The following is a 26,804-nucleotide window of genomic DNA, read 5'->3' on the forward strand; positions in this document are numbered from 1 at the left end:
GAACGGAAAAACCTCTGTTATTAAAGATCTAATCCAAGAGGAACAAGCTGACTTGGCTTGTATAACGGAGACCTGGCTGGACGAAGGGGGTGGGGTTAATCTCACTCAACTCTGTCCACCGGGTTACTCTGTGCAGCACCAACCAAGACTTGGAGGGCGGGGAGGCGGAGTCGCAGTTGTCTATAAGGATTTTATCCCCCTGATCAGACGTCCCATCCCACAATCAACTGCATTTGAATGTGCCGGCTTTAGGATAGGTGACCGGGACAGGATAGGGATTCTGTTAGTGTACCGACCACCCCGCTGCACTACAGTCTCCCTACCTGAGCTAGCAGGAGTGGTCTCGGACATGGCGTTGAGCTCCCAACGGCTTTTAGTCCTGGGAGATTTCAATGTCCATGCCGAGGCCTCTCTTTCCGGTGCGGCTCAGGACTTCATGGCTGCCATGGCAACCATGGGCCTGTCCCAACTAATATCTGGTCCCACCCATAGTGCCGGGCACACATTGGATTTGGTATTTTCTCAAGGATGGGATGGGGGTGACGGGGTGGAGGAGCTGACCATCGCTCCATTGCCATGGACCGATCACCACTTGATCAGGTTTAGACTAACTGCGCCTCCCAACCTCCGCAGGGGTGGTGGACCCATTAGAACGGTCCGCCCCAGGAGACTTATGGATCCAAATGGATTCCTGATGGCTCTTGGGGATTCTCCCACCTCCTTGGCTAGCGATCCTGTCGATGTCCTGGTCTCCCGCTGGAATAGTGAGTTGACCAGGGCCATTGATACAATCGCTCCGGAACGCCCCCTCTCGAATAGCCGAGCTAAACCAGCCTCTTGGTTTACTAAGGAGCTGGCAGCGATGAAGCGAGAAAAGAGGAGGCTAGAGTGCGTGTGGCGCCGGAACCCCACCAAACCAGCTCAAACACTTCTGAAGACCTTTTTAAGGTCTTACGAAGTGGCAATAGCGGCTGCCCAAAAAACATCTCTGGCAGCCAATATTGCATCGGCGAAAAATCGTCCAGCTGAGCTTTTCCGAGTTGTCAGGGGTCTGTTACACCCGCCAAAAAGCGAGGCCTCAGACAACTCGGTGGCTCGCTGTGAAGCATTTGCTCGATTCTTCGCGGATAAAATTGAGCGGATTCGGTCAGGTTTTGACGTCATGTTAACGGCAGTCTCTGGGGATGTAACGAGAGCATCTGCTTGTCCAGGTTTGTTGGATTCGTTTCAATTGGTTCAGCTTGAGGATGTGGACAGGATCCTTGGAGAGGTGCGACCCACTACATGCATCCTAGACCCCTGCCCATCCTGGCTGGTCAAGGAAGCCAGAGGGGGTTTGGCAGAGTGGGTGAAGGTGATGGTTAATGCCTCCTTACAGGAAGGAAAATTTCCAGCGAGCTTGAAACAAGCTGTTATAAAACCGCTGTTGAAGAAACCATCACTGGATCCCACTCAATTCGACAACTATCGGCCAGTTTCCAATCTCCCCTATTTGGGCAAAGTCATGGAACGTGTGGTGGCAACACAACTCCAGGGGTTTCTGGTAGACACTGATTATCTAGACCCGGCACAGTCTGGCTTTAGGCCGGGACATGGAACTGAGACAGCCTTGGTCGCCTTGGTAGATGATCTGCGCAGGGAACTGGACAGGGGGAGTGTGTCCCTGTTAGTTCTGCTGGACCTCTCAGCGGCCTTCGATACCGTCGATCACGGTATCCTTCTGGGCCGCCTCATGGATATGGGGCTCGGAGGCACTGCTCTGCAGTGGCTCCGATCCTTCCTTGAGGGACGGACCCAGAAGGTGTTATTGGGTGACACCTGTTCGGCCCCACAACCGTTGCTGTGTGGAGTCCCACAGGGTTCTATCTTGTCCCCGATGTTATTTAACATCTACATGAAGCCGCTGGGAGAGATCATTCGGAGTTTCGGACTAAGATGCTATCTCTATGCAGATGACGTCCAAATCTGTCACTCCTTCTCACCTGTCACCAAGGAGGCTGTCCAGACCCTGAACCGGTGTTTAGCCGCTGTATCGGACTGGATGAGAGCTAACAAATTGAAACTGAATCCAGACAAGACAGAGGTCCTACTGGTCAGTCGTAAGGCCGAACAGGGCATAGGGTTACAGCCTGTGTTAGACGGGGTTACACTCCCCCTGAAGACGCAGGTTCGCAGCTTGGGAGTGATCCTGGACTCATCGCTGAGCCTGGAAGCCCAGGTCTCAGCGGTGGCCGGGAGAGCTTTTGCACAATTAAAACTTGTGCGCCAGCTGCGCCCGTACCTTGGGAAGTCGGATCTGGCCACGGTGGTCCACGCTCTTGTCACATCCCGATTAGATTACTGCAACGCACTCTACGTGGGGTTGCCTTTGAAGACTGCTCGGAAACTCCAACTAGTCCAGCGAGAGGCAGCCAGATTGCTCACCGGGGCGTCATACAGGGAGCATACCACCCCCCTGTTATGTCAGCTCCACTGGCTGCCAATCCAGTTCCGAGCACAATTCAAAGTGCTGGTTTTGACCTATAAAACCCTATACGGTTCCGGCCCAGTGTATCTGTCCGAACGGATTTCCCTCTACGTCCCACCCCGGAGCCTAAGATCTTCTGGGGAGGCCCTGCTCTCGACCCCGCCTCTATCACAGGTGAGATTGGCGGGGACGAGGAGCAGGGCCTTCTCAGCGGTGGCCCCCCGCCTATGGAACTCTCTCCCCGGGGAAATCAGATCTGCAACTACGCTCCTTTCCTTCAGGAAAAAACTAAAAACATGGATCTGGGACCAGGCATTTGGACAAGCGGGTAAATAAAGAAGAACTCCACTGATGGCTAGGAAATGACTAACGGATTGGTTATATGGAACTCTGGAATCGAAACGCTGATTATAAGAATGACTTTTATATGATGTTTATATGATGTTTATATGATGTTTATACAATGTCTTAGGTACCAGTGCGGATGTTTTATTATGATAATCGTTTTAATTGCATTTGTATATCGTTCTTTTATATTTTTGTATACTCTGTATTATTATGTATAGGCATCGAATTCTGCCTTTTTTGTAAGCCGCCCTGAGTCCCCCCTCGGGGGTTGAGAAGGGCGGGGTAAAAGCACCAGTAATAAATAATAAATAATGTAGGCATACTCTGTAGAATTGATTTTCAGCTGCTGGATTCTATGCTCTGTAAAACCACCTCTGTACATCACCACCTTCAGCCAAACAGAAAGAGTGCTGCAACCTCTTATATCATAGCTCTGCTATCAGGGTTGGCGATGTCATGGTTATGGGCATCAGAGTGCATATTAATATTCTTCCCCAACTGCCCACCAAATATCTCCAGCTATTCTTTTTTTTAAAAAAAAAACTTTTCACACTTTCAAATGTTTTTATACATTAAGAGGTGTAGTATGTCAGGAAGACTAGATTCTGTCATGTTTACATTTGTCTTATGGTCCAGCCAATATCTCCCTCTGTAAGGTATGCTGTTTTGCATGATCCTATGCCCAACTTTTTTATAGCCCACGTCCATTTTTGTAATTCTTGTTACTGGTTTTTGTTGAACATTATCTGATGGAGCTTCAGCACTGCTGTTTTATTCTCTTATGTTTAATTGTGTTCTATCTAGATTGATGTATTTTACAATGCTCCAATTTTAGTGGTATTTTTGTTTTAATGGATTGGGTATAAGAATAAAATCATTATTATTATTTGAAACACAATAAGATTAGTCCACAGCAGACAAGATCACTCTGCTTTAGTATTTCAGACTTTATCACCAAAATAGACTTAAGTTATCATAGCCGCAACATCTAGCCCATTTTTTTTTTACTTTTCTGTTATTTTTCTGATAGTTTTTCACCCACCCCCTCTACAGATTTTGAAATCAACTACTTGGATGAAAAGTCTGTGGGAACTTGAAATCTTTACACATAAAAGTTATGTTTCTTTTTTTAAAAAATGGACTGTACAGTCAGGCCTCCATATTTGTGAGTTTCACTTTTGCAGATTTGATTATTCATGGATTTGATTAAAAGTTTTAAAGGAATTTCTAGGTTCTCCAGTACGAGTCTATGGTCAACTTTTGCTGAAAACTAACCATAGAATCATGCTGGAATATCTAGATCAGTTCCTGAGCTTTTTTTGACCAGGGACCACTCTCCAACATTAGTACCAAAAGGGTTACAAATCAGTTTTTGGTCAACTTTAGATTCGGTTTGGTTATTTGAGGTGCTAATTCAAAAAATTGCATTGGATAGATCACATCAGCTCTAGTTTCTGATATAGAACATATGCCATCCAGTAGTCGCCATCTGCTCATCTACAGAAAACCATATTTAATAATCTAGAGCTGATGTGGTGGTAATATTTCGTGGGTAGTCAGTCTCTCCCCTCCTCGGCACAATAGGAGGGGTTTCACAAGATCAGTCACTCTAGTTGTCGTGTGATTTCGAGGAAATGTTGTAGTAATGGTGAGACTGTGAACCATATTTTCATTATTTGGGACCACTGGTGGTCTATGTACCACTGGTTGAGAACCACTGCTCTAGATCCCCCAGTATGATTTTATTATTAGTTTCCAGTAAAGAGTCATCTGGATGACCTAGACATTCCTAGACATTCCGTTTAGACTACTGCAACGCTCTCTACGTGGGGTTGCCTTTGAAGACAGCTCGGAAGCTCCAACAAGTCCAACGCTCGGCAGCCATGATTTTAACAGGAGCGGAGCGCAGGGAGCATACAACCCCCCTGCTGTGCCAACTCCACTGGCTACCGATCTGCTACCGGGCTGAATTCAAAGTGCTGGCGTTGGCCTTTAAAGCCCTAAACGGTTCCGGCCCAAGCTACCTATCTGACCGCATCTCTGCCTATGAACCCACCAGGACTTTGAGATCTTCCGGGGAGACCCTGCTCTCGATCCCGCCTGCTTCTCAAGCTCGGCTGGCGGGGACGAGAGATAGGGCCTTCTCAGTGGTGGCTCCTCGGCTGTGGAACGCCCTTCCTACGGACATTAGACTAGCACCATCTCTAATGGTATTCCGCAAAAAGGTGAAGACCTGGATGTTTGTGCAGGCGTTTGAGTAATTTAGTGCAATCTGGTAATGGAACATAGGAATGGAACAATGGACGACGACCCTGGACTACGCTTGGATGATGAGAAGATTGGGTACGGTTGTTTTTTTGTAATAATTGTGCATTGTAATTGCTTATTGGTAATTTATGGATAATGTGTTAAGTCAATTGTTATATGTTGTATGGAACCACTGCTGTTTCTACTGTTTTTACTGTTTGTGAACCGCTGTGAGTCGCCTTCGGGCTTGAGATACAGCGGTATATAAGCAAAGTAAATAAATAAATAAATAAATAAATAATAGAGAAATGTTATCTAAAATAAAAATAAACAGGCTTTTTATTTGTGGGTTTCCCCCCACTTTTGTAGGGTTTCTATTCCCCTAATTCTAGCCAATGTGAAGGGCTGCCTATATTATTTCACTTTGTGAAATATGGTTTATACTTCATAAAATGAGTAATAATATCTTACACTGCTTTAAAAAAAGATCTATATCTTAAAGTAGTTATCAGGAGCCAAAAGGCAGTCAGATTTACTCTTAAGTGCAACCCTCTTATTTTCTCCCTGGGTTTCATCAGTTATGGTATTTTAACACACTTGAGAATATTCAGTCCTAAAAGAAAGTTCTATTCTGCATGGCTTCCTGGAACAAAGAAGTGTTGTGCCTTCAAGAAGAAGTGTTGCTGCTTCTCTTCCCAGCTCTCACTTCCTTCTCAGACTCATTGATGATCAGATGTGTATCTCAGAATGCTTCTTAAAAGTGATGCTTCATGATGCTTTTGTTTAATCCTTTGCTATTAGCATATTATTTGGCAGCGAAATGCACTTTGGTACAAATGTCGTTCTGTGGCTTCAGAACGACAACTGCCTTGGCTGGCAGTTGTAACAGAGGGCAGTAAATCTAAACTCAGACTGAATCCCTTTATTATGTCCCTTTATTGGCATGTTGAATGATGAAAGCTGAAACACCAGGAGGATAACAGAAACAAAGTCCTCTCTTCTGCATCTCTAACCCTCCATTAACGGAAGAAAGCCTCCTCAGTTCTTTCCTGGTAAACTATGCAGATCGCAACCTGAAAGACTGAAGCATCTCATTAAAGAGCACAAGGCAGACCTAGCCTATACCGACAATGTATAGATACAGCAGGCTTTGTGAAAGAGGCTTGGATAAGGCGGCTGCAAATTCATTAAGTAGTGTATCACGATCTGGCAAAAGAAATAAACAAATAAAAGAAAATAGCAGATTTCTTGGGTAAGGTATGTCTAAACTTTGGGAACATCCAAGAAACAAGGAAAAGGAAGAAATATGAACAGTTTTGGCCTTATCAAATGCAGTGTTTAAGTTCAAACACTTTTGTAGTGTTTGAATTGAACTTTAAACATGTGGAAGTTACATAAATTTTAATAGTGCTTTGTTTTACTTCACATAGAAACATAGAATCATAGAGTTGGAAGAGACCTCATGGGTCATCCAGTCCAACCCCCTTCCAAGAAGCAGGAAAATTGTATTCAAAGCACCCCCGATAGATGGCCATCCAGCCTCTGTTTAAAAGCATCCAAAGAGGGAGCCTCCGCCACACATATTTTAACTATGTTGTATCCCACCTTGAGCTACAAGGAGAGGTGGATATTATTATTATTATTATTATTATTATTATTATTAATTGTTAATTGTTATTAATTATTCCACATACACAGCTTATAGTTTATTCAAGTTTTAGTGTATGTGCTGTAAGTATAGTTATCAATAATACTGTGCTCATCTTAAAGCATGGAAGATATACAACCTTGATTTGAACTTTGCAAAGAAATATTGAGAATTCCCACTTGGCCATTGAAATTCACTGGGGCCCCTTCTTTGCTGCCATATAAAACCCAGATTATCTGCTTTGAACTGGATTATATGGAAGTGTAGACTCATATATTTCAGTTCAAAGCAGATAATGTGGATTGTCTGCTTTGATAATCTTGATTATATGGCAATGTAGAAGGGGCCTAATTGATTCAGGGTGGAATATTACAAAGATGGGCTGCATTCTCTCAAGGGTGGTTTGTCAGAAGCTAGTTGCTGGTATGAGGAAGGGCTGAACTCTGCAATAGACAAAGCCAGAGTCAAAAATAAAAGCGAGTCCCCATGTATAAAATTCTGAACCCTTGAATTAAAGTAGGTTCAGCACTTCAGATAACTCTTTTGAAGTTGAGGTGGTAAATTCATTGTTCCACTGCTACTGATGTACCCTTTCTTCTCTTCCTTCCACTTCTTCCTCTCACAGTCTCTTCCTTCCCATCTTGCAAGCTACTGGAGAAGGGATGGGTCACTCTGTGCAGAAATAAGCGACAATGCAACAACTTTGGAGTTCTTATAGCACAGATCAATTCTTTTTAAAATTTAAAGTCTTTAAATATTTTTTCAATGCTAATACAAACATTTGATATGTAGGTTTCCAAATCTGAACTGCTCTAATTTCATATCATTAATTCTGAAATTAGATCAGAATTAAACTGCTCTAATTTCAAATTATTAATTCTGAAATTAGAGCAGAATTAAACTACTCTAATTTCATATCATTGATGGGGCTAAGAGCTTGATTTTCTTACTTATCACTAAATAAACTTCCTACTCCTACTCTCATCTCAGGCTGGATCTACACTGCCCTATATCCCAGGATCTGGTTATATGAGGACCCTTCCACACAACCCTATATCCCAGAATATCAAGGCAGAAAATCCCACATCATCTGCTTTGAACAGGGTTATCTGAGTCCACACTCAGATAATATGAGATTTTCTGCCTTGATATTCTGGGATATAGGGCTGTGTAGAAGGGCCCTCAATTTCCACTGCCATATAATCTGGGATAAGCAGATAATTTGGAATCAGATCCTGGAATATAGGGCAGTGTAGATCCAGCCTCCAAGATGCTGCCACAGTCTCTTGTAGTGGATGGATATAATACAGCCTTCATAAATAGCTCATAGTATGTAAGTTGTATACTCGAGTTTTCATGTTGTCCTCAAATGATAGTCAGCTGGATCTATTTCCTGGACCTTATGTTGATCCAGCTTCTATTTGAATGAAAACATTGCTTTTATGAAACTTCTAATCTTAAAGTTCGATTGTAAACTTAGAGCTAAAACTGATAAGGGGTGCTGCCATTAGATTAGAAATCTGTGCTGACAGATTTGTAAGAATTACCAGAATAGCATCATTTTGCTTTATCGCTTTTCACTTATCCTTACAAAGTGTTAAAAAAATTCCTGGAAACACTGTTCTATACACACACACACACACACACACACACGTTTAAATAAATTGGTAGTGTGCTGTGTTTGCATATTAGGTTGTAGCACCATTTGGCTGGCCTTACTGTCTCTTGCAGCAAGGAAGTTGGAAGACAATGGCCTTTTTGTATGTGTATGTGTGCCTTTTGGGATGATGCTGTATCTATCTCTAAATTCAAACATTTTGTTGGAAGATATGAAGTTCAAATATTTTAACTTGAATTCAGAGCCAACTATTTTGACTTGTCTGGCAATAGATTTGTTTATTTTTAAACAAAGTTAATCTAGACATAATGAAAGTTAATATAGGCACAATTAAAGAGAAACAGTTGGTGTTCTTAGTCAAATATTATACATACATTCAATATTCAGACGTACTATAATTTTTAAAAATACATTTTTGTGCATCAGTCAAAGTGCAAAGATTAATGTTTTAGTTGTTCTGGTCATGGTCCATAATTTCCAAACCACACTTAGGATGGTAATGTATAAGAGAGATCCTTCTAACAGTTTTGTTTTACATATCCATAAGAGATAAGGGGTGTAGTCAATGAACCTATAAATAAATATTTTATTTTAAAAAATTACACTTTTGTAACGAACATTTTCCAATACCTGTAATATTAATTGCATTCCCCGCAAAAACCATGTTAACGTGTGAGTTGGTTCTTCCAGACTATGGTAAAGAATTGAGGACTCTAACAATTGGTGCCTTCTGGATGTTGCTTCTCCATCCACTTGGAGCCTTTCTGGTCTCCTTGTAGAATCCAGCAGAAACCAGGGAGGATGAAGGAGACTGTATGATATTGTAGACAATTTGTCCAGTCACTGTTCGGATATTACAATATAGTAATATTCAGCCAATCATCATTCAGATTTCCCCAGTGCCTTTGCTCACTATTGGATATGGATGTTGTGAGACTGGTGGGCATGCCTTTTTTTAAAAGGCCAATGTTCTAAAAAAAATAATAATATTGATTTACTAATAAGAAAATGTCTATGCCTTTTCCCTCACATTCAGCAAAGAGGAGGAGGAATGGCCAAGGAACTCGATATGAATCGCAAATATTGACAATTCAAGGATTAACAACCTGGCTGAAATACATTAAACTACTTTTTTTGTGGTAATGGAGTCTATTCTTATTCTTTCCATGCTATTTCTGCCACTGGTACCAATTTTTCTCTGCATGAAGTACTCCCAAAGGTCACGAGTTCATCACAGAGAATCACTGGTTGCCTTCTTTCCTCTTTAGAAGAACTTTATATGTCCCGCAGCCTGAAGAGAGCTCAGAGCATTTTTCAGGATCCATCTCACCCAGCATTTTTATTTTTGAATTCTTATCATCTGGCAAGTGGTACATGTTGACAAAGGCAAAAACAAACAGTCTAAGAGACAGCTCAGATCAACTGTAACTACATTGAACCCCATGGCTTTCCCTTGATGTGGCATTGGGGGCTGTACGGTGGGGTGGGAGCGTGGAAGGATGGGTGTGTTGTTTTGTGATGTTTGCTGGAGAAAGCGTTTAATTTTGTTTTACAATGTACAATGAAAATAAAGTTATTCTGTTCTATTCTAATTGCTGAGGAACATAACTACTTGGGGTTGTTGTAGGTTTTTCGGGCTATATGGCCATGTTCTAGAACATGGCCATATAGCCCGAAAAACCTACAACAACTCAGTGATTCTGGCCACTAAAGCCTTCAACAATACATATCTACTTTGATAATTGAGGTTTGCCTATACTATATCATTAGGGGCCTACCAGTGGACTATATGTAAGTTTCAAACTTTCTAAAGGTTTACAGGTGAGATACCAGTCAGAACGTGGTGCACCTTTTATCCTGGAGTTCTGGAATGCAAATGGGGGAAGTGTAATGTATATCTGCCATACTAACCCACTAGCCAGTAGATATATAATGGCCCAAGAAGGTTCCAAAACATGGTGAATATTGTTGCACAGCAGTGGATTTTACCCAGTGCCTAAAGTCCAAATGCAATAGACCCACAGACAAGATGGAAAATGAACAGAAAAATCTTTACTCTTTATTCAGCAGAGATGAAACATAAGCTTGCATACAAAAATCAAACAGTGCAAGAAACTTACATAGTCTTTCTAAGTAACACAAAATAAGGCATCTTCATCTTACATCAAATGAGAGCAAAAATATAAACCTTGAGCAAATAGCTATTCCACCATAGCCTCCTTCAGAGTAGCTTCTCCATGCTGCTCCCCAGAGCAAGGCCTTTGAGCATAGATCTCCTCAGAGAAAAAGCTCTCCTGAAGTTCTCCAACATCCACACCTATACTGTATTCTAAAAAAACCCATACAGATATACCCCATTGGGTGTGGTCTAAGCTTGCTGGTTGACCTACGTTGCCAGCTGTACATGCTAATCAACACCATAAGGGTTTTCTTCAACACACACACATGGTCCTGCTATGACTTACTGCAACAAATATTTACCCCCATGTCCTCACCTTTTTGTGGGAGATGTTGAGGAGTGGCCTTCTGAGATGTCCTAGAGGAGTAATGTGACCCCTAGCCTTTTCCAGTTGCTCACCCCTTCTATACAGTTATGGTACGGTGAAACCCAAAGGGTGGGGGTAAGTTACCGAAATGAAACACTTTGTTAGAGTATTTCCAACATATTTCCTGTTCTTCCAGAGAGAAACAAAAAAGGTCTGAGTAGTCTTTGGAAGTATCTAGAATGTTTTTAAATGTTACCTGAAGAAAAAACCCTCGTTTCAATATGGTTCAAGCTTACCCCAGTCATATTATTTTCTTGGGAACAAATGAGGCAAATCACTCTTTTGCAGGCTGCTGTGGTGCAAGCACAGGACTCTGTATAAAGAAAAGTGCTGTGGCGGCTGGCTAATGTGATAGAATCCCACACCATGTTAAATCATAGTATTTTCCTGAGTGCAAAAAAAGACATTGAAATGAACCAAACGAATCAATTTCTGCACTTGGGGGTCATGCAGCCAATCAGGGGACCAGGGCAGCGAGAAGGCCACCTCCTTGTTCTGTTACCTTATTAATCACAGACTTGCAAAGGCAGCGGCTGATTGATTCCTTTTGTTGCCGGTGACTTGTGGCAAAATACTTAGTTTAAAATAGTGCTGGGCTGCAGCCTTGATCAGCTACTCCTTTCCTTTGCCGTTGACCTGCAGGCAGCAGCACCAAACTACAAGAGCCACTGCTCATCTGTATTTGAAAAAGACAATGAAAGAAAAGGAGACTGATAGAAGGGTGAGCAAACACCTTATCAGGAAGGGAGGATGTCAGCACTAACATCTAGCCATATCATAGTGAGTAAAAATCTATAGGAAAATCTTTGGCCACTGAAAGTGCAGTATAAAAACAAATACTTGCTAGCATTGTTGTGGCATTCTGCAAACGTGTTATACATTCACAGTCTGGTTTGTGAAACCCAAGTGTGCTGAGAGGAACATAAGGAACCACTTACTGTTGATTGTCAGCTGAAAGCTGGGGGAAGGTTACAGTCGAGCACCAACAAAACTGGACTGAATTTAACATACTTGGCAGAACCTCTATCCTCAGGAAAGAGGCCACTTATTCAGTTCCTCAAACTTTACTCCCCTATTAATTGGTCCCAGAGGAGATAATTAACTCTATATAAGGTCCAGAATGAAAGATTACATCTTTTCAGACACCTTTACTATTTCTGAACAATCCTTTTTTGACACCTCGTTCATCGGTAAAGTCTAGGGAGAGAAACCATGTTCTCTTTTGGGATTCTGAATTTTCGAACATGACATTTTAGTACTAATCAGTTCATCTCTGAGCATGATGTTTTCTTGTAATGACGTTTGTCCAACAGAAATGTCAAGGCTCATATATATGGAGCATGAAGTTAAGGCGACTTCTCTTGAGATCTTTCCCACAGTGATCAGATGCAGACTGCATGGTATTAGGAATGCATGTCTATTTCAAATACAACTTTCAAAATACTGTCAGTCAGGACTATAGATAGGATTGGTTTTTTGATGTAAAAAGGAAAATGTAACTTATTTCAAGCATGCATATGCTGTTTGCGTCTGACTTAAGCCATGTCCATGTGCTTACCTAAACACACAGGATATACATGAGTAATGGAAACTTGACCACACCATGTCATCTCCATTCCTGGACACCGCCATGCACTCAGTAGCAGCACTAACTTTCATGAGCCAAAAGTGAACTTTTGAAGCCGACTTTGTAGCTGTGAGAGCCATTCAGCAGTGGAACTCTCTGCCCCGAAGTGTGGTGGAGGCTCCTTCTTTGGAAGCTTTTAAACAGAGGCTGGGTGGCCATCTGTCAGGGGTGCTTTAAATGTGATTTTCCTGCTTCTTGGCAGGGGGTTGGATTGGATGGCCCATGAGGTATCTTCCAACTCTATGATTCTATGATTCATTTGGTTGAACGTGCTTATAGAACTCCATTGACTAGGAATCCCAACAAGACAAAGACCCCATCATCATATGAATCGCAAATATTGACAATTCAAGGATTAACAACTTGGCTGAAATACATTAAACTGCTTCTCTTTTTTGTGGTAATGGAATCTATTTTTATTTTTTCCATGCTATTTCTGCCGATGGTTCCAATTTTTCTCTGAATGAAGTACTCCAAAGGGTCACCACTTCTGCACAATCACTGGTTGCCCTCTTTCCTCTTTGGAAAAACTTTATAGGTCATGAGAGTTTAATCATGAGAGTTTAATATCCACATTCACTTGAACATGGTTACAAATTCCTCTTTAGACCTTTCTGTTTGTTGTGTGAAGATCTAACATAGTTCCAGGTCTCCATGGCAGTACTCACATGCTTGGTTGCAACCCTAACTTCACTGTTAGTTCTTCATGTGATCAGGTGATACTTTGAATTCCAAGGACATTGACTACTTGGGAATCCATACCCAAGTATAACAAATCTAGTAAACAATATCTGAAAACGACAAGGACAGATGATTCTACTCTGGTCATTGACTCACAGAAAGCTTCATATAACATTAATATTTGCCTGTTGCTGTCTATCTTCCTCTTCAGTCGGACAGTAAGTCCTTGCCTTTAGAAATTCTTCAGGAGGATCAATTAGACTTAGTTCTTCAGGAGGACTAATTAGGCTTTTTGGCTTCAATGGGCCTGAAGCAAGGTTACAGAAAGCACACAATGTTATTGGAAACTATACTAGGAAAGGCTAGAAGTCAAATCACTGAGCAAAACACAGTCATTACCGTTCTCCGCAGTGAATAACAAGCATTGCTACACAATGTATCTGAAATGGTCTTTCCTTCCAAGTAGTTGCTAGCTTATTTCATATCCTCACTTTTCCCTAAGGAAATAAATTGGAGGAGGCTATTAGTAATAACATTTAAATAAAACAAATACAATCAATCAGAACATAAAAATACACAAATAAAAAGAATTGTCAGCTCTCAATTAACTAAAGCCCTTTGAACAGCAATGCAACTGAAATGCCACAGCCCCATCTAAAATTTAAAAAAGGCTTTTAATTGCAGACATGGACAAGAGAAAATATTCCATCCTTGACAAGTGGTTTCGCAGTTGAGGACTGGTTACTGAAAATGCACTCTCTCCTATTCCTGAAAAACATGTCTCTAATCATGGTAGGAACAAGAAAAAGCCTCTCTCTTTATATACAAATATTAATGCATAGGCAGGCTTACATGAGACAATATGGTATTCCAGACAGATGGTCCAAAGTAATAAAGGGCTTTGTAGGTCACCAGACTATTAAACGGTGCATGGAAATGAGTCGAAATTGGGTGAAACTGCTGTTGCAAGAGAGTTGCATATTCCCCCTAAGTTGCCTGCAGCTGAAATTTCTGAATACTTTTCAAAGATAGATCTACATGTGCATGTACAGTAGGCCAAAAGAGGCAATAGATCAAATATATGTTGTTATGACCAATCTTACATCCCCAGTAACAGGTGCAATTGGCACACTAACCTCAACATACTTCTGGCCACCACTGAAACTGAATGTGAGAATCTGAGCAGAATCTCGGAATACACTCACATTCTGAATTTGAATTTGTGAAGGATGTGTGACCTATCCAGTACAGTTTCTGATCTGTGATCTCACATATGACTTACTAGAATCGCCTTTTCCTTTTCTCTAGATTAACCTCCACCATCATGCAGTCTTCCCAATATCAGATGCTGATTCAGAACTAGAACAATATTATTGGAGTCAAAAAGCAGAAATTAAATGGCGGGGTGTGTGGCAGGATGGAGACTTAAGGGATATAGTAGGCCAGTGTCATGTTATCAGATAGGATGAAGTTCAAAAAAGTCATTTTGTGTGAAACAGAAGTATTACTGTTGTTTAATCACAATGGTTGAATATGGATAGACCATCAGGTGTCATAGAAAAATGTTTATCAGTGTCATCATCCATTTAGCCAGTCACTTTAGATGTTTTTTAATCCAAAAAAGGCACCGGTTCCACATATTTTAGGATCCCTTTCACATCCCCAAACTGCGTAAATTCAAATGTATTCATTGGACGCTTACCAATACAGTTTCCAAATAAAATATATCCCTATAGATGTTGTGTAAATTGATTACAGACTAGAGCATTGTAGGTCTGAAACCCCAAAGACCCCTATTCGGTAACTGTAGCAGAGAAGAATAAATTGTTCACTGCTACTGTTGTCTTCAAATTACATCAGATTCTTTTTGGTTAGACTTACTGAGAACTTTCCAGCCAGTTTGCTTTAGTAACCATTTCACTTCTTACCTGTGGCTTCTCTGTATAAAACAGGGAAGATCATTTGATTTTAAAATGTAGATGCTCAGATATAATTTTGTCATTTGCTTGGTTCATTCCCCCGTGCTGGGCATTGACAGGATTGCCTGTTGAAGCAACAGAAAAATCCAAAAGATGTTCCAGAATACCATTCATATGTACGAGTTTACTGGGCCAAAGTCTCTTCTTGGGTTCTCAGTTCTGTAAGCAGTCCAAGTCCCACTAAGTCTAAACTTCACCAAATAGTGAGCTATATATGACAATGCTATTGTAGAAAGTTCATCCATTCCGTTTTTCACAGAAAGACAAGTCCTGTGCATTTCCTGAAAACTTAATGGAGCAGATTCCATTTGGGAGAGACCTATAGAAAACTTCTAAGCCATATTCATAGGAGAGCCACAGTATTGATGTTGAAGTCATCCAACAACAACCTTCAGACCACTCCACTAGCTGAGAAATGCCTTTTGTTTGGCAGTGGGGATGGTAGGTACACCAGTGGAATCTCTGTTCTGGACATCATACCTTCACAAAATGGGAAAGAGAATAATAGTAAATCACTTATCTCTGCCTTCTTGCCCCTGCATCTGACTTACTGGACTCTTACTGAACCCAGGCAAAAAAAACTGGGTTCTCATCTCCCATGTCATCTAATCAGGACTGTGATGCTTCAGATTGGTATGCGCATCCAAGATCAAAACTTTGATGTCTACCATCTTGCCAGACTCTTATCCGATATCAGTTCATGTGTCCTGCCAGCAAGGTAGATCAGTTTCTCCAAACAATAAACAAACCCAACTCAAAAATAATGGTATTCTGAAATCGCCCATCTAAACACAAATGTGTTCTAGATGCAGAGCATCTAGAACAGGTTAGCTCTTTTACATACCTAGGCTTGGTATACTCAGAGACAGGCACATGACTTGCACACTTTCAATCTTGTGCGATCAAAATTAGGGCACTCTTTAACACACTTACAAGACTTCTATCCCATAGATATCCTGGATCTTTATCTCTGATAATCAAAGTTTACAAAGCAGAAATTTTCCCCATGATATTATATGGAGCTGAAATCTGGGGCCTAAGCAAATTACCAATACTGGAACAAGCACAAGCAAAATTTCTAAGACATATACTTGGTGTTGACATTAAGACGACTGCTGCTGCAGTCAGAGCAGATCTAGAAATATTTTCTATTGAAGAACTCGCCAAAATCAGGGCCTTTAATTACTGGTTTAAAATAAAAAATCTCAAGAATAATAGACTTCCAAAATTGTGCTTTTTAGAACAATCTGATGGTCAAAACCAAGCTTCCTGGTCTGAATAATTAACAAGATTCCTCTGCACCTGCGGATTACAAATTGCCTCCTTAGGCCAGAATAGGGATGCTGAAAAAAGGACAGTAATTCAAAGGATCCTAGATATTGAAGGCCAGAAAGATATAACCATCCTGTCAAACATAGAATCCTTGAAGTGGTTAGAACACTTTAAACATAATTTCCAGCGGGCACCATACCTAAAAGCTGATATGTCAAGACTCGCTTTTACCAGGGCCAGATTTGAACAAATTGAGTCCATGGAGAGACATGGCAGATTCAATCATATCCTACATGAAGAAAGACGATGTATCTGTGGCACTCCCAAAATCGAAAATCTGAATCACACTTTACATAACTGCAATCTATATGAAAAAGAAAGGAAAAAATACCTTTAATTTGCAATAATTTGCCTTTAATTTGCAATAAATCAAGCTGGGATACAGCGACCAAAACCTCATTTTTGTTGGCCGGTTACAATCCCATTCTGACAACAAAAGTTGCCCTTTATTTGTTTAAAGCTGCTAAAAGGAGATCGGAGTACATAGATCAGATTGGGGTGCAGTGTAGGGGAGACGACGCTAGTTGATGCATATATCTACGGCTAAGCTACATTGGTTTCAAGCTGACAAATACCTGTATATTTGTATTTTGTTTTAAGAGGACTAGATGTATGTTGTATGTTGTGTTTGCACTGTCTGTTTTTTATAAGGCCAACTGGTTAATCAATAAAATTTGTTCGTGTGAGAGAAGGGTTTGCAAGTTATTTTACTTCACAGCCAGTATGGTATGGGGTTGGACTGGAACACTAGGAGACCAAAGTTTGTCTCCCCATTTGGTCATAGAATTCCCCCTAAGTGATCTTGTACAAGTCATGCTCTCTCACCCTCTGAGACAGGCAAGGGCAACTCCACTCTGAACAAATTTTGCCAATGATAGGTTCACCTTAGGGTCACCATAAGTCAGAAATTATTTGAAGGCATATGATAACAGCAAAAGTATTTTATACTTTCTCTAAAAACAATGTTTTGAAAGGAAAGGAAAAGAAGATCTCTGTCTTTATGGTAGTACTGTGTGCAAGTGTGTTTATTAACAAAATAGATTTTGAGTAAGATGCCATATATCATCACTGCCAGGATTTAAAGAGGGGGAAAAACAGTCAGTGCAAGACATAAGAGTTGACATTTTCAAATCACCATGTCAATGTACTTGACATAGCTCTAAAAGAAATAAAGCATGACCGGAAGTTCAAATGTTTAGTCTCAAAACACATGTGGCTCTGGTTGCTTCTTAAGCACTTGTGGGCTGAATGTTGGGCTCTTTTGTTAGCTTTTACCCATGCAAAAGTTTAGTCAGTTTGATATATATGATATTTTGTTGACCTTTCATATGGGCTTGATGTTTCACACTGAATTTTCTTTAAAAGTTTGAGTTTTGAATGTATAAGATCAAAAGATAATAATCCTCATGATGTTGGGAGCACTAGATATATGAAAATAAGCCCAAAAGAACATCTTCCTTTTCTGTGAATATGAAAACAGATACTGACTCTACCAAGTCAGACACATACGAAGTTTAAAGGATGTGAAATAACACTAATAACGATTTTCCTCCAGTCACAAATCTTTGGGATGCTAACAGTTATTGCTGTGTCTCTTTAAAAACTCAATTTGGATGGCCTTCGTGTCTCCCAACTCTTTGATTTTGTGATTCTAGAAGAAGGGATTCAATGCATTGGAAATGTCTTGTTCTATCTTGCTGATCATGAATCACATTTATTGCTTTTGTTTGTTTATATACTGTTGAGAAGTGCCTACAATGTATGATTATTACTTTTCTTTCACAGGTAGGGTCACCCCAGAACAGCTCAGCTCATACATTCAACTCTTTAAAAGAAATTTCCAAGCTCTTGAGAACCACTGTGGGTTTCTACAAATTGCATTGGCTGTCGTACAAACAATGAAACACCCTCAAAGTGCTAAATGGGACAACTTCCTAGCCTTTGAAAGGCTACTTGTGCAGGTAAAATATGCTGTGTTGTTTTTTAAGGTGGGAGACGATCATACCCAATGCTTTTCCTTTTCATCCTGTGGGATTCTCTCCCTTCATCTTCTTACAAGGAGTCTGCAGTAGCTGATCCCAGGTAGTCTACTATCCCAATTTTCTGTAGCATATTTACTACATTGAACCCAATATATCTACAATCAATCCATTTTAAGGTTTAGTAAATTAAACAGATTTAACGATCACTTAAATCTCTTCTGCTGAAATCAGAATATAATAGAGTCTTCTTCCATTATGCAGGGAGTGCCATGGTATTAAAGGCTGCCTGATCGGGTCATACCAATGGTGTTCGACCAGACCATATCAGTGATGTATAAAGTATGCTTTCATCATTTGTAGTGTCTTCGAACATTGTGAAAAGTGCAGGTTCTGCTCTGTGTGAAAACTCTTATCGAAAAAGCAATAGCAACGTGTTACACTATATCCCACATGAGGAAAGAGCAAAGGAAAAGGGAGAAGGCAAGCAAACATTTAAAACGATATATTTTGATTATTAACAAGCTCTTTTCTAATCATACCAATATCTGGATTTATAACCATTGCCCTCCAGCCTTTATAACAGTTTACGTGTGCCAACAAAAACATTTCTACCTAGTATTATAATTGCTTCCCAAATAAACAATTCTTTTCCCTCCAGTCAAACAATTACTCTGAATTGCATGGTCCATAAGACTTTGCAGTTTTCTCTGTTTTGAAGTAGGACTTACAGCATTATTTCAGTCATGTAGGGCAGTAGTTGGGGAGAGTTAAGCCTTGGGGACCCAGAAAATGCATTAAAAACTTGTAGCGGTATTTAGGTGAAGGACTCATTAGCTAGTAGTTGTAGAGTCCTGTTCTAAATAACATTAGATTTTAATTTCAGCTCCTCTTTCGTTTCATTTCGTTTTGTTTTGTTTATTCAAGGTATAACGTATGTACTGTGGCTTTTCTCTAAAGAAAAAAAAGTAATATAGGTAGGATATTAGAGCAGTTTGCAATTTTGGACCAGCCAAGCTCAAGTTTAGCTTCAGTGGTGGAACTACATCATGTCATTTTAGATCACTTTTATTTTTATCATGACTTTTACCATCTTGAAACAAAAAATGGTCATAAGGTAAATTACATATTAAAGTGATTTAATTCTCTCTCTATCTCTCTATCTCTCTATCTATCTATCTAAGTAATTTAATTCAAAATATTTTAAAAGGTTTAAAAAAAAAAACAACTGAAGTACATAAGAGCAATGCCTCTTATCCAAAATCTTACAGACACACACACACACACACAATCCAAAATTTTTGGATTCACATTCATTTTTGTTTCTTATATCTTAGACACTTAGCCAGACAATATTTTAATAATTATACAATTATACAATATTTTATATTATACAATATTTTCATAATTTTATGTATGAAACAATGTTTGTGTACATTAAGCCATCAAAAATCAAAGCTGTCATTTTCTCTGCCACCCATGTGGACTATTTTGGGTTTTTGCATATTTTAGAATTCCAGATAAGGAATACTCAACCTGTACATTCTTGGTAAGATCTAATGGCTGGTATGCTATTTTAGGAATACCAGCTTTTAACAGCAAAAAAATTAATCCTACTAGTTTCTGATACCACACATGATGCTTATGCACATGCTACATTTGAAGTGTTGATTGTAACTGTTTTGTACAATTTTAATTTTATTATGTGCCTTGTGCATACTAATAGAGATGTAGGACAGCTATAGAATTAATTAAAGTCCCATGGGGTTATAGCTGTCAAAAGAATATCGTTATTGGCTTTGTGACCAAAAAAAGAAGAGGTCTTGTGTTTTATTATTTAAAGATGCTGCAGAATTTTTCTCAATATGACCTTAGATGGCTGAATTTTCTCACGCAATGCTGCTACATGCTCATATCTTTCCTTGTGACACAGTTAAAATTTTCTCTCTAGATCCACATTTCCACCTCTCCATACCTTATGCTGAAGCTCAAACTAGTAACTGCTGAAATAAAACTTTGTCTTTAGAATCTTTAATTAAATCTGCAAAATCTGAACCAATACATCTTTGCTTTTGTTGAGATTTAGCTAGACATCAAGATTACTTTGGTATTTCTATGTGTAGTAGATTCTGTACTGAGAATCATAGAGGTTAGGAAGTATGAGCTTCTATGGTAATATGTATTCTTTCAGATAACTTTATTTTTCCTATGTTTGTACTATCTCTTGCCTAGCTCTTTTATAGCTTTGTCATGCCCATTTTAGAAATCTTGGTCATTGTTTTTGTAGAACCTGGTCTGATGAAGCTCCACTGTAATCTGTTATATATCTAGTCTGTTGTATCTTGGCTGTTGTATTTTATGACGCTCCTTTTTTAATATGTTGTGTTTTATGGTTTGTTTTGGCTTTTTATGTCTTGTGGACATCTTGTCCCATTTGTAAGCCGCCCTGAGCCCCTTCGGGGAGATAATGGCGAGGTATAAGAATAAAGTAGTAGTAGTTGTTATTATTATTGTGATGATGATGATTATTATTATTATCCTCTGATCATTTCAATTTATCTTCTAGTGTGGAAAAGTCTTAAACACTTGACCAATTGTGATGTAAATAATATTAACTGGATTTCTGCATATAGCTAAGGAACTCAATTTCTGTATATACAGAGGCAATTGTTTACATAATACATACCTGTATAATTTTATATCTTAAACAAGAAGAAACATATTTTGTCTAGGTAATATACATACTTTGGAGTTTAGAAACATATAGGATAGTTTCAAAGAGAGGGAATAATTTGGATAATGGTCTTATTAAAAATTTTGAGTCATTTCAATGATTGGTATCATGTATTGAATTCGCTATAGCCAGTTTAAATTGTCCGTCGTCATCATATCCGGTTGATCTGACAAACATTTAAAGAGTTTTTCAAAAATATACTTAATTTTTTTGTGTTTGTAGACATGTTTGAATGTCCTTGAGTTAACATCTAGTACAAATTATATTTTGAAACTGGAAGTCTTCCAAAGATAACACATAATTAAGAAATGCTGCCTTGCAAGAGATCTCATGTCTTTTTATACCTAAGGATTGCCTGACATTTTTATTCTTTAATAATATGTTTTGATTGCCATCTTTGTATTTGTAAAGCAATTTTAGATGGTTTCCCTTTGACCTGCATAGGAATCAGTCAAGCTAATTGTCCAATCCAAACTGCATTGGCTGGGATCCTAGGAGCTACTTCAGGCATGGCCTATAGCCTATAGACTCTGTGGAACTTTTCACCTTGCTGACCCTATGCTATATCACATGCTGTTCCTTCAACTCCCAGTTTCAAAAGCAGTTTGTCATGCTGTATGGACAGCTGAATGGGGTGCTGCTGTTTTTAAGAAAAATAATACTGAAGTCATCTTTGTGTAAACAGAACAATCTGTAAAAATAATGCTTTGCTTGTGTTTTGTGGATTCTGGCCATGTAATGAGGGCAAGTGTTGCTGATTCTAAAAACTGTATTATTTCTTCCTCCTCATCCTGCCCCCCTTATGAACTATAGATAAGCAACATCAGTCCTCATGAAATTTATTGTGCCTTTTCTTAAGAAAAACTGCCTCCACCCGCCCCCACCAACCCACCCACCCCCAAAAAACCACACTGGCACAATCATAGAATTGTGGAGTTCAGAGAGATCCATGAATCATTTAGTTTATTACTCTGCCTTTGCAGGAATCCACAGATGGCCAGCCAACCAAGGAGAGCCTACCACCTTCTGAGGTAGTCCATTCGACTATCAAAAATGGTTCCAATCAGGACGTTCTTGCTAGTGTTCAGTCCAGATATTAACAAGCTGGAAGGTGTCCAGAGGAGGACAACTAAAATGATCAAAGGTCTGGAGACCATGCCCACAGGGAGTGGCTCAAAGAGATGGGTCTTCTTTAGCCTGCAAAAGAGAAGGTTGAGAGGAAACATGATCTCCATATTTAAATATTTGAAAGGTATCATAAGAAAAAGGAAACAGGCATGTTTTCTGCTGCCCTGGAGACTTTGAGCAATGGGTTCAAATTACAGAAAAGGAGATTCCACCTGAACATTAGGGAGAACTTCCAGGCTGTAAAAGCTGTTCACAGTGGAACTTTATATCAGAATGTAGTGGAAGCACCTTCATTGGAAGCTTTTCATCAGAGGCTGGATGGCCATCTGTCAATAGTGCTTTAATTGTCCTTTCCCTGTATGGCAAGGGTTTAGACTGGATGACCCATGTGATCTCTTCCAATGTGATTTTATGATTCAGTCAGAATTTGCTTTCTTCTAATTTGAATTCATTAGTTTCACAAACTGAGAAGTTTTTTTTCTATTTTCAATAACATAGCCATTCAGACACTGTAAGTTGAGGACCAAATTACTTCTCAAATATGTTTTCTTCAGGCCAATAATAACATAATAATATATCGCGCTTGCGATGCAGGTGGGAGCGTGAGCAGGGCCTCTCCACACGATCGAAGAGATCGTGTGGGTTCGTATACAGATATGCGGTCACGAAGATAGGCGGGTCCCAAACCGTTCAGGGCTTTGTAGGTAAGAACCTGCACCTTGAATTGGGTCCGGAAAATGAATGGCAGCCAGTGGAGCTCCTTGAACAGAAGGGTTGACCGCTCCCTGTAAGGAGCCCCGGTTAACAACCTGGCTGCCGCCCGTTGGACCATCTGGAATTTCCGAGCCGTTTTCAAGGGCAGCCCCATGTAGAGTGCATTACAGTAATCCAGTCTAGAGGTGACTAAGGCATGGACCACCCTGGCCAGATCCGCCTTCACGAGGTACGGTCGCAGTTGGCGCACGAGTCTTAATTGTGCAAAGGCCCTCCCGGCCGACGCCTGAGCCTCAAGCGTAACCCAAACATACTATGTTCTTGCAATTGTTCCTAAAAGAGCTTGTTTCCCGAACATTTTCTTAGTTCCTCTCATCTGGACACATGTCGATTGGCTTCTCGAATTACCCTTCGCAGTTTGGTGTCATTCTGCATATATGTTACCCACTTAACTTGAATATAATACACCATCGAATCTAATGCGCACCTCAATTTTCAAAACCCTGAAATCAAAAAAGGATTAGCCTAATGTAATGCGCATCAGCAGAAAGTGCACTCTTTGTAATTTGGCCAAAAAGGTATGCATTGCAGTTGCTGCCTGCTTAGAATTCCTTCTTTAAAAACAAAAGTGTTAGGACACCAAGGCTTCCAGCGATGGAAAATAAAAGCTTGGGGTGCATCTATGTTGTTGAATGAATCCACTTTAATTGTCTTCGTTCAATGCTATAGAATCGTGGGCGCTCAAGTTTGGCAAGGTTGAGCCTTCTCTGCCAAAAAAGGCTGATGCCTAACCAAACTACAAATCCCAGGATTTCATAGCATTGAGATAAACATTCCTCAAATAGGAGCTTCAGGTGCTTCTGAAGCGGTTTCCCCTCTTGTTTTGGCTCAGCACTAAGATTACCATCTTATGCAAATCTAATATGCATCCTAATTTTGGCGAGGCAATTTAGCAAAAAAAAAGTTAGTATTAGATTCGAGTAAAGAGGATAATTATCCATAGTAATCCTGCATCCAAGTAATTTATAAGGTTAGGCTAGGCTAGCACAGAGCCCTGCGCAATCTTAACTGTCACTTCTTTGCAGAGTAATGAAGATGATTAGTGAGCACTCTTTGGATTCATGCCATCAAATACCAACAAATCAATTTAACAGTAGCATCATCTTGCTTATCTCCAAGAATACTGTGGAGGGAGCCCTTATCAAAAGCCTTACTGAAATCAAGGTATCCACAGAGCTTTCCCCTAATCTTCAAAGCTTCTGACTTTCAGAAAAGACACAAGATCGTTTGACAAACGGTAACTTGTTTTTGAAAATCCTGCTTTTAGCAGTCATAGCATTATCCTCTAAGTACTCATAAACATTCAGTTTAATGCTCTGTTCTAGAATATTTCCTGGTATTATTGTCAAGCTGACCAGATGAGAGATGGCCCATCCTCCTTTTTTTGCTATTTTTGAAGGTAGAAACAACCTTGGCTGGCTTCTACTTTATAGGGCCTATAACTATTATCCAAAATGTCTCAGATATGCTTTAATTTTCACACAGTTTGATCCTCGGAGAGTTGAATTCATGAAAAGTAGATAGGTTTTCCCATACCTATTTTGGGCTACAATCCCTGATTTTATCATTTATTCTAATGTTGAGAACTGTTTTCTTTTGGGAAGACAGAGGAAAAGTACAAGTTAAGCAGTTCCCCTTCTCTCTGTTATCCATGATTGGCTGTATGGTTTTTATTATGTGTAGTACTTAATAACCCAGGTCTAAGAAAGAAAAAAATAATACTGAATGACAATTGGACCATGGTGGGCCATGCCTTAGTTACCTCTAGACTGGACTATTGCAATGCTCTCTACGTGGGGCTACCCTTGAAGATGGCCTGGAAATTACAACTTGTCCAACGGTCGGCAGCCAGATTAATAACTGGGGCTTCTTACAGGGAGCGGTCAACCCCCCTGTTTAAGGAGCTCCATTGGCTCCCGTTTATCTTCCGGTTCCAATTCAAGGTACAGGTTTTTACCTATAAAGCCCTACATGGTTTGGGACCCTTTGTGACCTTATCTCTCTCCATGAACCAGCCTGAACCCTTCGATCTTCGGGCGAGGCCCTCCTTTCGCCCTTGCCAGTCTCTCAGACTTGCCTTGTGGGTACAAGGGAGAGAGCCTTCTCCTCTGTGGCCCCCCGACTCTGGAATTAATTGCCCGGAGAGATTAGGAAAGCCCCTACATTAGAAACCTTTAAAACAAATCTTAAGACCTGGCTCTGCCATTGCGCTTTCGGAGAGTAGCCATATAACTTTATGCTAGTGCTTCCTCAACATTCTTGTCCCAGGAGTCCCCCCACCCCATGTACGAAGGTTTGTTTATTTTCCTATCTCTCTATGAGTTCTCCCTTCTTACTATTAGTTCTGCCCCCCTTATGTACATGCGGCCCACTCTCTGTCATTATGTTTGGTTCCTATGTTCTGTGTATATTGTTTTATATGTTTTGATGTTTTACATTTTAATGTTATGTTGTTTATTTTACTACAATTTGTATTGTTATATTGTAGTTTGTTGTTCGGGCTTGGCCCCATGTAAGCCGCTCCGAGTCCCGGTTGGGGAGATGGTGGCGGGGTATAAATAAAGATGATGATGATTATTATTATTATTTAATTTTGAACATCCTTTTAAAAATAGGATTAAGTTTTTTTTATAGTGTTCACCTATTCCTCAAATATTTTTAGGAATTTTTATTGTGCAAGGGATTGGGTTTGCCCAAACTTGCTTAGTTAATTATTTTATTCAAATAATTTCAATTCCTGAATTGGAAACTGACAGCAATACTTGAGTACCCTATATTTCCCAATGCCAGCTTTTTATTAAGTTTTCTTCTGAAGTCTTGTTTAACTTCAGTCCTTAGGTGTAGGTAACAGAATCTTATTTAGAGATGCAAAATACTAAAATCCAAATCAAAAGCATGTTACTGAAAGAATGGGAAGCGGGAATCCTGCTCCTGATTTAATAATAAACTTAAATTCCCTTTTGCAATGTGACTTTTGACACAGTGAGATGTCTAAAATGAAAACCAGAGAGCAGGGAAGGTCTTGACAGAAATGTGCCTTTAATTAGACCCTGTGTAGGACCTTCTTCTGGAAAAAAAAACAAAGTTGAAAAGTTCACACACAGAATTTCATCTTGGTTGTTATAGCTTCTATTTGAAATCTTGGAATATTCAAACATATATTTCCATACAGTTAATGCTGAAGGTGCCTATGAACATGACTTCAAGTATACCACATAACATTCATGCTTTTGTCTTATTTTATTGAATGTCGCTGGTTTGGAGGGATGATTTTCATTCACACTGTTAACCAATTTGAAAAAAATAGATATTTACCTAATATAAATTTTGTCAGAGGTGCCAAATAGTAGTAATTGGTGTTTTATATGTAGTGGTTAAAATATCTCAAAATATTTTGTGTTGACATCTTTGCAGCAACACAGCTACTGTTTAATCAACCTTTTTCTTCTACTTTTGGTTTGTGGACATTGCAAAACACTGGCTATTAAGAGTGCAAAACATTATCTTTGTTCTATATATTCCAGGCATGGGCAAACCTTTTTTGCCTTGGGACCACATTGTGGGCCTGGCCAGAAGGGCCAGGCCAGGCGGAAGGGGGCAGGTTGTGAAAGCCCAGGAAAGGATGGGGCCAGGATGGGGCAGGGCAGGGCCCGGGTCGTCTCAGGTTGTCCTCCCAGCATAAGGACACGTGACGAC

At 39.9% G+C, this 26,804-nt stretch overlaps 1 protein-coding gene across 1 annotated transcript in view; it reads left to right on the forward strand.

Annotated features, from left to right (window-relative positions):
- SCFD2 (sec1 family domain containing 2) overlaps window positions 1–26,804 on the forward strand; it is a 207,087-nt gene that overhangs the window by 41,666 nt on the left and 138,617 nt on the right. The window contains exon 4 of the mRNA XM_060778518.2: window positions 18,279–18,454. Within this exon, the coding sequence (XP_060634501.2) occupies window positions 18,279–18,454 (176 nt within the window). The remainder of the gene's footprint in view (window positions 1–18,278; window positions 18,455–26,804) is intronic.

This window comes from Anolis sagrei, chromosome 5, assembly GCF_037176765.1.
Source record: "Anolis sagrei isolate rAnoSag1 chromosome 5, rAnoSag1.mat, whole genome shotgun sequence".
NCBI classification, from domain to species: Eukaryota; Metazoa; Chordata; class Lepidosauria; order Squamata; family Dactyloidae; genus Anolis; species Anolis sagrei.